General features: G+C 36.8%; 1 protein-coding gene across 1 annotated transcript in view; it reads right to left on the reverse strand.

The window, feature by feature from the left end:
• CDC42BPA (CDC42 binding protein kinase alpha) overlaps positions 1 to 13332 on the reverse strand; it is a 774086-nt gene that overhangs the window by 297498 nt on the left and 463256 nt on the right. Inside the window, exon 8 of the mRNA XM_007936985.2 lies at positions 7730 to 7978. Within this exon, the coding sequence (XP_007935176.1) occupies positions 7730 to 7978 (249 nt within the window). The remainder of the gene's footprint in view (positions 1 to 7729; positions 7979 to 13332) is intronic.

Consider the following 13332-nt stretch of genomic DNA (forward strand, 5'->3'; position numbering starts at 1 on the left):
ACCAATTTGGATGCCTTTGATTTCCCTTTCTTGCCTTATGGCCCTGGCTAGGACTTCCAGTACAATGTTGAATAGAAGTGGTGATAGTGGGCATCCCTGTCTAGTTCTAAGGAGCATTCTTGCTGCTGTACTTGGGGTTAGGTGTCGTTGAGTTGGCTCCAACTCATACCGACGCTGTGTAGAACAGAATAAAACATTGCACAGTCCTGTGTCAGCCTCATGATCTTTGCTATACCTGAGCCCATTGTTGCAGCCACTGTGTCAATCCATCTTGTTGAGGACCTTCCCCTTTTTTGCTGACCCACCACTTTACCAAGCATGATATCCTTCTCCAGGGAATGGTCCCTTCTGACAACATGGCCAAAGTATGCAAGACAAAGTTTGGCCACTCTCACTTCCAAGAAGCATTCCAGCTGCACTTCTCCCAGGACAGATTTGTTCGTTCTTTTAGCAGTCCATGGTACTTACCATATTCTTCACCAAAAACACAACTCAAAAGCATCAACTCTTCTTCAGTCTTCCTTATTCATTGTCGAGCGCTCACATACATATGAGGTGATTGAAAATACCATGGCTTGGGTTAGGTGCACCTTAGTCTTTAAGGAGATGTCTTTGCTCTTCAGCACTTGAAAGAGGTCTTTTGCAGCAGATTTGCCCAGTGTAATACACCATCTGATGTCTTGACTGCTGCTTCTACTGATGTTGATTGTGAAATCAAGTAATATGAAATCTTTAACAGCTTCAACCTTTTCTCCATTGATGATGCTTATTGGTCCAGTTGTGAGGATTTTCATTTTCTTTGTGCTGAGATGTAATCCATACTGCAGACTGAAGTCTTTACTCTTCATCAGTAAATGTGTCAAGTTATCCTTATTTTCAGCAAGCAAAGTTGTGTCATCTGTGTATCACAGGTTGTTAATAAGTCTTCCTCCAATATTGATGCCACACTCTTCTTCACACAGTTCAGCTTCTCTCAGTCCAGATTACTTACTCAGCATACCGACTGAGAAAGCATGATGAAAGGATACAATCCTGATGCATACTTTTACCTGATTTTAAACCATGAAGTATTCCCTTGTTTTATCTGAATGACTGCCTCTTGGTCTATGTCAGGTTCTTCATCAGCAAAAGTATGTGTTCTGGAATTCCCATTCTTTGAAATGTTATCTATAATTTGTTATGATCCACACAAATACCATTGCATGGTCAATAAAACACAGGTAAACATCTTTCTGCTATTCTATATTTTCAGCTAAGAGCCATCTGATATCCCTTGTTCCATGTCCCCTTCTGAATCTGGTTTCAATTTCTGGCAGTTCCTTGTCAATATACTGCTGCAATCGTTTTTTAATTATCTCCAGCAAAATTCTACTTATACGTGATACAAATGATATCATTTGATAATATCCACATTCTTTTGAGATAGACACAAATATTGATCCTTCCAGTTGGTTGTCGAGATTCCAAATTTCTTAGCACAGACGAGTGAGCACTTCCAGTGCTGTATCAATCTGTGGAAACATCTCAATTGGCATTCTTCTGCCCATTGTTTTCAGCCAATGCCGTCAGTGCAGCTTGGACTTTTTCCTTCAATACCATCAGTTCTTGATCACATGCTACTTCCTGAAATGGCTGATCAACAACAAATTCTTTTTGGTACAGTGACTCTGTTTATTCCTTCCATTTTCCTTTAACGTCTCTTGCATTATTCAATATTTTGCCCATAACATCCTTCAATATTGCAAGTTGTGGCTTGAATTTTTATTTCAGTTTTTTCACCTCAACAAATGCCAAACGTGTTCTTCCTTTTCAGTTTTCTAACTCCAATTCTTCATACATTTCAATATCTTTATTAGATATATTAGATATTTCTTTATCTTCTTGAGCTACCCTTTGAAATCTTCTGTTCTATTTCTTTAACTATTTCTTCCATTCCTGTTAGGTACTCTACATCCAACAACAAGTTTCAGAGTCTCTTCTGAAATCTATTTTGGTATTTTCTTTCTTCCTTATCTTTTTACTGAAATTTTGCTTTCTTCATGTATGATGCTCTTGATGTCTTCCCATAACCCATCTGGTTTTCAGTCATTGGTGTTAATGCATCAAATCTATTCTTGAGATGGTCTGTAAATTCAGATGAGATATAATCAAGGTAGTATTTTGGCTCTCGTGGACAGCTTTTAATTTTCTTCAGTTTCAACTTGAACTCGCATTAAGAGCAATTCATGGTCTGTTCCACAATCAGCCCCTGGCCTTGTTCTGACTGATGATGTTGAGCTTTCCACAGATGTAATCGATTTGATTCTTGTGTATTCTGCCTGGCAAAGCCCACACGTATAGTCACCCATTTATGTTGCTGAAAAAAGGTATATGCAATGACTAAATCACTGATCCTGAAAAATTCCATTATAGGATCTCCAGCATCATTTCTACCACCAAGACCATATTTTCCAACTACTGATGCTTCTTCATTTCCACCTTTTGAAGTCCAATTACCAGTAAATATCAATACATTATGATTGCCTGTTTGATTAATTTCAGACTGCAGAAGTTGGTTAAAAAATCTTCAATTTCTTCATCTTTGTCTTTAGTGGTTGGAGCATAAATTTAAATAATAGTCGAATTAATGAGTCTTCCTTGTATGTATATGGATATCATCCTATCACAGACAGTATTGTGCTTCAGGATAGATCTTGCAATGTTCTTTTTGTTAATTAGTGGCACCATTGCTGTTAAATTTGTTATTCCCAGTATAGCAACCCATATGATTTTCCAATTGAATATGACCTATAGCAGTCCATTTCAGTTCACTAATGCCTAGGATATTAATCTTTATGCATTTCATTTCATTTTTTACAATTTACAATTTTCCTAGATTCATACTTCATACAGTCCATGTTCTGATTAGTAATGGATGTTTCCGGCTGTTACCTCTCATTTTGAGTCATGCCAGATCAGCAAATGAAGGTCCCCAAAGCTTTACTTCATCCATGTTATTAAGGGTAACTCTACTTTGAGGGGGCAGGTCTTCCCCAGGCCTATTTTGAGTGCTTTACAACCTGAGGGGTTCATTTTCCAGCACTATACCAGACAGTGTTCTACTACTATTCCTAAGGTTTTCAGTGGTGGATTTTTCCAGAAGTAGAACACAACATCCTTCTTCCTAGTCCATCTTAATCTGGAAGCTCCCCTGAAACCTGTCCCTCATGGGTTATCTTGCAGGTACCTGAAATACTGGTGGCATAGCTACCAGCATCACGGTAACGACAAGCCACCACAGTACAACAAACTGACAGATGAGTGGTGGAAGAATAAAATAAGACACTTGAAAAAAGGCTTAGTAAGTTATTTTCCTGGTTGGCACACTGGTGAAACTTTTGGCTGCTAACTGAAAGTGGCACTTCGAACCCACCACCCACTCTATGGGAAAAGGTTGTGGCAGTCTGCTTCCATGAAGATTTACAACCTTGGAAAACTTATGGTGCAGTTCTGGTCTGAACTAGGGTCACTATGAACTGGAATCGACTCAATGACAGTGGGTTTATGTGGTTTGAGGAGGGGGGCTGGCAATTACACATAACACTGAATTGAGTATGAATTGTTACACTTAGATATAGATACCACATTGACACTGAATTCTATTCCTTGGAATTTATCCTCCCCCCCAAAAAATAATAAGGACATGAACAAGTTTTAGTTATAAGCATATTCATTTTAAAACAAACAAACCAAACTCACTGCCGTCAAGTGGATTCGACTCATAAAGACCTTCCCTGGGTTTCTGAGGCAGTATTTCTATGGAAGTAGGTTGCCCATTCTTCCTTCTGAGGAATGGCTGATGGGTTTGAACCATCAGCCTTTTGTTTAGCAGTCAAATGCCTTAGGCACTACGCCACCAGAGCTCCTAATTATAGTGTTATTTTTATTAGTGAAAATTTTGGAAATAATCTATTGAACAACAAAAGGCATCAAGAGTGATGTAACCATAACACATAGCACAAAATGACTATCTTAATATATCCAAAACACCAAACCACACCTACTGCCACTGAGTCAATTCCAACTCACAGCAACACTATAGGACAGAGTAGAATTGTCCCATAGGGTTTCCAAGGCTGTAATCTTTAAGGAAGCAGACTGCTACATCTTTCTTTTGGGGAGTGGCTGGTGGGTTCAAACCACTCAACTTTTGATTAGCAGCTGAGTGCTTTAATCACTGCATTACTAAGGCTCCATTATTTTAATAAAATCATTAAAAATCATGCTGGAGATCTGTATTAATTGACTTGGAAAAACAGTCTCCCAACACTGTTAAACAATGAAAGCAAGTTATAAAAATATGTAAAGATTCACCTCCAGTTTGTTCTTTCAAAAATGCTTGTGTTTATATAACATAACTAACTAGGTAGCTAATTTGCCTCTATACTTATCATGTGACTTGTCCTTAAATGTCAGATTAATGAAAACTGAAATCCCCAGGGTTTTTTTTTAAAAAAAGCTTTATTGAAGTATAATTTACATTTAATAAAATATACTAATTGTAAGTGTACAATCCAATGACTTTTAGTACATTTATGTAACAGTGCAACCATCATCACAAGAAAATTCTTGAACATTTCCTTATCCTACATGCCAGTCTACGGAAAAGTCTTGCTTGAAACTCCAGCCCCAGAAACTTACCTGTTTCTTTCTAAGTTTGCCTTTTCTGAAAATTTCATAGAAATTAAATCTATTAAAATCTTTTGCCCATTTTGAAATTTTTGTAAGTTTTATACACACACACACACACACACACATATATATGTATATGTATATATGTATGTGTTTATGTATAGTTTATACATATAGACATACCTTTTACATCTTTTTTTAATGTGTTCTTTCAAGTAGTATATTTTTGAGATTCACATCTATTTAAGCATGTATCAGTTATTACTTTCTAATGCTGAACAGCATTCCATTATATAGATATCTTCCCATTTTACAGAGATTTTGATAATCATGTGACTAGTTTCTAGACTCAAATTACTATGACTACTTGAAAATTGAAAATTTTCATACAATTCATCCTGTGGACATATATTTTCTTTTTTCTTGGGTAAAAATCCAAGAATTGAATTGCTGGGTCATAGGGCAAGTTCATATTTAACTTTTTAAGAAACCACCAAACTCTTCTCCAAAATGACTGCAGCATTTTACATTACCATCAGGAGTCCATGCGGGTAGGTTTCAGTTTATATAGGTTCTTATCAACAATTGATATTATTAGCCTTTTAACTTTTTGCCATTCTAGTAAATGTGCAGCAGTGTATCACATGGATTTTGATTTGCATTTCCTTACAAGTAATGATAGTGAGCACCTATTCATGTACTATTATTAGTTACTTGTATATTAGAAAGTGAAATGTATATTCAAATCAGTTTTTGAATTGTAGTTTGCCATGTCTTTTATCAGAAAATAATTTGCAAATATTTCCCAGTCTATGCTTTGTTTTTAAATTTCTTAATAGTAGTCTTTGAAGAGAAAATATTAATTTTTTGAAATTCAATTTATCATTTATTTTTTCTATTATTGATTGAGTTTTGGTGTCTTTTCTAACTCAAAGTCACAAAGATTTTCTTCCATGTCCTACCCCCACTGTATGTTTTACACTTTTACCACTATGTGTCAATTTTCATTTGATTTTAGTGTATGGTATGAGGTAAGGTAGCAGTTATTTTTTTTTGTAACATGAGTATCTAATTTTCCCAGCACCATTTGTTTCAAAATCTACTTTCCCCCAACAAATTGCTTTGGTACTTTTGCTGAAAAACAACAGAATATAAAGGTAAGACTGTATTTCTGGACTTCCTATTCCATCCTTACACTAATGCCATATTGTCTCGATTAGTGAAGTTTTATACTGTGTTTGAAATCAAGTAGTCCTACTTTGTCTTCTTTTACAAAATTCTGGGTCCTTTATATTTCCATATAAGTTTTAGAATTAAACCTATATAAAGTGACAGGGCTTGACTTAAATCTAAAAGTCAATTTTGTCTTTGGTTTTATTTTGTTTGTTAGTAACTTGCCTGCCTTAATCTATGAAATCTCTCTCCCATGGTCTGATGCTAATGATGCTGCTCAGTTTTTATTTGTTATTTAATTCTTATATTTTAGCTTAGTTTTTCAGAGGTTGTCTTAGTGTCTAAATAACTTAGTGGACAGCCAATGACTGATCCGAGGTTGTGCTCAAAAACCTTGAGACAGTTAAAACATTCACCCTTTGCCAGTGAGTCTGTGTTTGGAATGGGGAACATTTTCAAATTCCAGGCTATTTTCAATTCAGCCCCAAAGTTTACTTCCTGCTAGGAGCTCCCTAAACATCTATTCACATGTACAAGGTCTCCCAATAAGTCAGGAATGTGTGTGTGAAGCCTAAATCCTCTTGAGTCTCTGAACATGTGCTCTTTTCTTCATAAGCCAGGGATGTGTAGTGAGCCTGAGCCTTCTCCTATCTCTCTTGTCCTTACACACGGCTTCCAAGTCAGTCAGGTTTGTGTGGAGAACATATGTAGAACCCCAATGGCTCTTATCCACCATTTCTCTGTTAAATATTTACTTAGTTTGTTGGTCTGCAGTTTACCCCAAACAGTGCTATACCTCAGGTTAGCAACACTATAGACTTACTAATTTATTTACCAATTTATTTCCTTCTGAGTTTGCTATTTTTACTATCAACACTGCTGAACGTGATGTGTTTTACCCTCCAAATCAAGTCAGTCACCTCTAGCAGCTAAACTGTTGGATTTTATGTCAAATCTAGTACTTCTATCATTCTACCTGAGCAGGGAGGCAAAAAAAAAAAAAAAAAAACAACCAAAAACCAACCAAACTCATTGCCATCAAGTCTATTCCAACACACAGTGAATCCCCATTGGATTTCCAAGGCTGCATATCTTTATGGAAGCAGACTGCCCCATCTTTCTATGGCAGAGTGGCTGGCAGGTGCAAACCACCAACCTTTCGGTTAGCAACCAAATGACTAAATCACTATACCACCAAAGCTCCTGTTTTTAACAGTCTTAGCAGTTTTTCATGAACAAATGCTTCTCAATTTATTTTTTGCCTTGGGTTGATTTGCCAAGACCTGAAAAGGTTTTTGACAATTTTGTCTAGTTTCATCATCGTTTTTAGGGAGAGATTTGTCAACATCTTTACTCTACCATCATCAAGTACACTTTTTTTTTGGTCACTCTAGACAACTAAGATAACTGGCCAATGGTTTTCAAACATTGTATTTGTCCTCTGAGGAATCTTGGTGGCACAATGGTTAAGTGTTTGGCTGCTAACTGAAAGGTTAGTGGTTCAAATCCATCACATACTTCTGAGGGAGAAAAATGAGGCAGTTTGCTTCTGTAAAGATTATAGCGTTGGAAACCTATGGGCTAAGCTCCACTCTGTTCCGTAAGGTTGCTCTGAGTTGAAATCAGTATCTGTCTTCTTAGGAAACCTAATGACCTAAATTATCAAATAAGTAAGTCTTTGAATTTTAATTTTGCTCTTAGTTATGAATGACTATGCTCACCTGTTAACGCTCTTAATACCTTGATTTATGAAGACTAAGCACCAGAAGCCATGATAATTATCTGATTGATAATTGATATGGTAGTCCAAGCAAAATACTTGAAAATCATAAAATTATTTAATAGCCATACAAGACAAAGAACTCTTACACAATGTCATACTTACAGAATTCTTTAAACAATCATCATCCACATCAAAATTTGATGTATCTGTTGGGCTACTAACTTCTGGAATATAAGGTGCTTCACAGTTTCGAATATTATCCCAGTCAATGCCACTGAAAAATGGATGTTTCTTAAAGTCTTCTATTCCATTTTGACCAAGTCTATGTTCTCTGCTACAAATGAGCCTTCGAATAAGATCTTTAGCATTTTCTGAAACATCAGTTACTTGGGCTGGAAACTGAAACCTCTCCTATAGAAAGAATAATAATAAAAAGAAGTATAAATCAGTATTTGACTTATGAAGTAGTCTGAGTGACTTATTCATGTTCTTAAAAGTATATTTCCTGAGGATTGAAATGGAGTCTCGTCAGTAATCACCATGCTACTTCCCTTTAGCATCTTAGTGCTTAAAAAACTAGGTACAGCAGTTTGAATTAGGGATTCTGGTGCTCTGAACAGCTCACTGAATCAGAGTGCACCAAATTCAGAGGAACAGAACTAGAAAGAAGAAATGGACAAGGAAAAAATAACAAGATCAGAAGATCTATTCTGCAGAGCACCAACAGGCAGCCGAGAAAGGCCATTGGAGACTTCCCTAGGGGAGCACAGACAGGCAGGCAAGAATGGCCATCTGAAACCTCTCTGGCTTAAGGAAGGTGACACACCACACCAGCATACCAGCTTTTACCCCAAGGATCTATCTTCAGCACCTGATTTTGTCGGAAACGTGGGTTGGCTAGGTGCAAACGAGCACGTCCAGTGCCACAGAAACCCAACCAGAGTCCATTGGTGCTGCAGGAAGGTGGGCCCAGCAGGTCACCGAATAGGCCTGGGTCAGCTTAGTGGCACTGAGAGGCTGGCGCTTGACTTCATCAGTAATATTGGGACCACAAATTACTAGCAGGTACTCTCCCGACTCCAGTACGCTGAAACCAGGTGGATCTTTGGCGCCATGGGTAGGCAGACCCACAGAGGAACTCCCAAGACAGACTGCAGTCTGGGCTGGTTGGGCCAGCGCCACAGATGGGTGGTCCCAGAGAGAGAAACCCCTGTGGTGGAACGAGAAACTGGGAAGTTGTCTTGGGCTGGCTTTTTGGCAGGACAGGGGTTTTTGCATGTCTCTGAGCTTGGTGGAAAGTGGCAACCCCCTAAAAACTACAGTCTTTGCTGAACTTGAGCTGCGGGCTCAACATCATCAGTAGCACCCTGCTCAAAGCCCTAAAAACTGCCCCTAGCAACAGGAAGCTTTCCTTCTTCCACTCCAACCTTCTCCACTAATAACTTCACTCATTCAATAGAAGAAACAGCATAAAGCCACCATAAAACTTTCTGGTTTGAACTCTAAACCCACTTAACGACAAACAGAAACCCATATTCACATTCCACACAGTGATTCCACCATCACAACGAAAACTGCACAGCAACCCAGCATACCTGAATTAATAACTAAAAGAATAAAATACACACCAGCTTCACCTTTTCAAGACAGTAAACCATAAAACCAAGACAAAACAAATCATCACATAACCAACAGTTAAAGACAATCTCAAAATGTCTAGGAAATAAAGAAAACCTCAAATCAAACAAAAAAACAGGACAAAGCATTAGAGGCAAAACCACAATGGTCTCATTAAACATAGAGGAAGAAGAGGCAATAGAATTATCTGAGAAGGAGTTTAGAAGATGTTTATAGAGCTTTACAAGAACCTAAGGAAACCCCAAACAGAAACAAGAAGAACACAGACAGTCCCCTGGAAGAACTCAGGAAAATCATTTAAGAAAAAAATAATAAGATTAATCAGAACTCATACAAAAACAGCAGTTAGAAATCCAGAAGATGAATACCAAAATTACAGAATTACACAACACAGTGGAAGCACAAAAGAGTATGTTAGAAGTGACTGAAGAAAGCATATCCCAACTAGAAGAGAATTCACTGGACACCAGCCTGTATGAAGAAAAATCAGAACAAAGATTTAAGAGAAATGAAGAGAACCCAGGAATTATATGGGATGACACGAGAAGAAAACACAGAAGACTCACTGGAATTCCAGAACAAGAAGAAGTGAAATAAAAAAACACCGAGAAAATTGTGGAAGACCTGCTACAAGAAAACTTCCCCCATATCATGAAAGAAGAAAAGATATTTGCCCAAGAAGCTCAGAGAACCCCACACAACATAGATCCCAAGAGAAAAACACCAAGGCATATTATAATCACACTCTCCAAAACCAAAGACAAAGAAAAAACTTTGAGAACTGCCCAGGACAAAAGAAATATTACTGATAATAATCAAACAGTTAGGCTGAGCTCCGATCACTCAGCAGAAACCATGCAGGCAAGAAGACAATGGGACAGCATATAAACACTGAAGGAAAAGAACTTCCAACCAAGAATCCTATATCCAGCCAAATTATCCATCAAATATGAGGGCGAAATGAAGGCATTCTCAGATAAACAGAAATTAAGGGTTTTGCAAAAACCAGACAAACCCTGTAAGAAATGCTTAAGGAAATACTTCCAATAGAAAACCCATAGCAGAGATCAACAAAATCAGGATATGTGGCATCAACACTAAAACCAAATCAGAAATAGAAACTCAAAATAAGACCATAAAACATTGTATTCTAAAAACCAAGGAAGCCAATCAGCATATAACAACATCAACTAACCTATCAGAGGGAATAAAACCTCTAGGTACAAACATCCAAATGGAGAGGAAAACAGGACGTCTTCACAGTATGCACTGTTCTAAAAATGTAGAGACAAGAATATAGTCCAAGGTAAACACAGAGAAAAGTAACAATCCCCCTAAGCAAATCCAGAAGGAAGGGAAACACCTGGGGTCAATGAACACAAAACCAACAATAAAGAAGAAAAGGGAGAAAGCATTAGCCAAAAAACTGAACTCAGCACAGAGAAGTATACAGACCAAGGAAACACCAACAACACAACAAAAAGACACAACAGAATGACAGTAATAAATTAATACCTATCACTAATTACACTCAATGTGAATGAACTAACTGAGAAAATTGTCCAAGATTTGTTGGAAGAGAACTTCCCTGATATGATGAAAGATGAGAATATATCCACTCAGGAAGTCCAACGAATCCCCAACAGGACAGACCCCAAAAGAAAATCACCAAGACATATCATCATCAAACTCATCAAAACCAAAGACAAAGAATCCTGAAAGAATACACCTATCAAGAGAAAGAGAAAGAGAGTGGCAGACTGGATAAGAAAAGAAGACCCATCAATATGGTGCCTACAAAAGACCCACCTTAGACACAAAGATAAAAATAAATCAAGAGTTAAGGGATGGAAAAAAAAATACCAAGCCAATGGAAACCAAAAAAGAGCAATTGTGTCAATATTAATTTCTCACAAAATAGACATTGAGGTGAAAAACATCGTAAGAGACAAAGAAGGACATTATATGATGCTGAAAGGGTCAACTGACAAAGAAAACGTTACAGTAATAAATATTTATGCACCCGATGAAAGTGCTCCAAAATACAGGAAGCAAATATTAACTGAATTAAAAGGGATAATAGACAACTCTACCAATAGTAGTAGGAGACTTTAACACACCACTTTCAAAAGGGATAGGTCAAACAAGAAAAAAACTCAACAAACATACAGAAGATCTCAATAATACAATCAACAAACTTGATCTCATAGACATATACAGAGCATTTCACCAAACAAAAGCACAATTCACATTCTTCTCCAGTGCACATGGATCCTTCTCCAGAACAGACCATATGTTAGGACATAAAACAAGCCTCAATAATTCAAAAGCATTGAAATACTGCAAAGCATCTTTTTGGACCACAATGCTATAAAATTAGAAATTAATAATAGGAAGAGCAAAGAAAAAGCATCAAATATATGGAAGCTGAACAACTCACTGCTCAAAAATTACTGGGTAATAGAACATATAGAAACTGAAATAAAAAAAATTTCTAGAAACAAATGAGAATGAAGATACATCATACCAAAACCTATGGGACATGGCAAAACAGTATTCAGAGGACAGATTATAGCAATAAATGCATACATCAAAAAAGAGGAAAGAAACAAAATCAACACTCTAACTCATCAACTTCAACAACTAGAAATAGAACAACTAAAGAATCCTACAGTATCTTTTTGTTGTTGTTGTTGTTATGTGCCGTCGAGTCAAAGCCAACTATCTAGAAGCAAGGAAATAATAAAGATCAGAGCAGAAATAAATGAAACAGAAAACAAAACAAAACAAAAAAAACATAGAGAAAATCAGTAAAACAAAAAGCTGGTTTTTTGAAAAGATTAATAAAATCAATAAACCATTGGCACATCCAACAAAAGAAAAGAAAGAGAAGATCCAAATCACAAGAATTGTAAATGAAGATAGTGTCATCACAACATAACCAACTGAAATAAAAAAGATACTGAAAGAATACTATGAAAAAATGTACTCCAACAGATTTAAGAACATAGAAGAGATAGACAAGTTTCTAGAATCACAAGACGTACCTAAACTATCCCACTCAGAGATAGAAAACTTGAACAGACGTGTAACAAAAGAAGAAACTTAACAGGTCATGAAAAAAAAAAAAAAAACTTCCCACAAAGAAAAGTCCTGGCCCTGATGGCTTCACTGGAGAACCGTATCAAATATTCAGAGAAGGGTTGACACCTATGCTACTCAAGCTATTCCAGAACATAGAAAAAGATGGGAAACTCCCAAACTCATTTTATGAAGCAAGCATAACGCTAATACCAAAACCAGGGAGAGACAACACTAGAAAGGAAAACTACAGACCAGTATCCCTCATGAACACAGATGCAAAAATCTTTAACAAAATCCTAGCCAACAGAATCCAACAACATATCAAAAAATTAATGCACCCTGACCAAGTGGTATTCATACCAGGTTTACAAGGGTGGGTCACCATCAGAAAATCAATCAATATAATCCACCACATAAACAAAAGAAAACAAAAGAATCATGATTATATCAATCGATGCAAGAAAAGCATTTAATAAAATCCAAAATACATTCCTGTTCAGAACTCTCAGCAAAATAGGGATAGAAGGGAAATTCCTCAACATAATAAAGGGTATATATGCAAAGCCAACAGCCAACATTATTAATGGAGAAAGACTCAAGGCATTCCCCTTACAAACAGGAACCAGACAAGGTTGCCTTCTGTCACCACTTCTATTTCACACTGTATTGGAAGTCCTGGCCAGGGCAATAAAGCAACAGAGAGAAATAAAAGGCATAGATATAAATTGGCAAAGAGGAACTAAAACTATCTCTACTTGAGGATGATATGATCCTGTACATAGAAAATCCAAGGGACTCAATAAAAAAACTACTGGAACTAAGAGAGAGGTTCAGGAAAGTGGCAGGACACAAGGTCAACATACAGAAATCAGTTAGATTCCTCTACACCAACAAAGAGTCCTCTAATAAAGAAATGAGGGAAACAATACCATTTCCTATAGCTACAAAAAAGATAAAATATCTGGGAATAAACTTCATCAGAGACACAAAAGATCTATACAAAGAAAACTGTAAAACACTGCTATAAGAGACAACAAGGGCAC

The sequence above is a fragment of the Orycteropus afer genome, unplaced genomic scaffold, assembly GCF_000298275.1.
Source record: "Orycteropus afer afer isolate SDZICR_OR568_19922 unplaced genomic scaffold, OryAfe1.0 scaffold00039, whole genome shotgun sequence".
Taxonomy (NCBI): Eukaryota; Metazoa; Chordata; class Mammalia; order Tubulidentata; family Orycteropodidae; genus Orycteropus; species Orycteropus afer.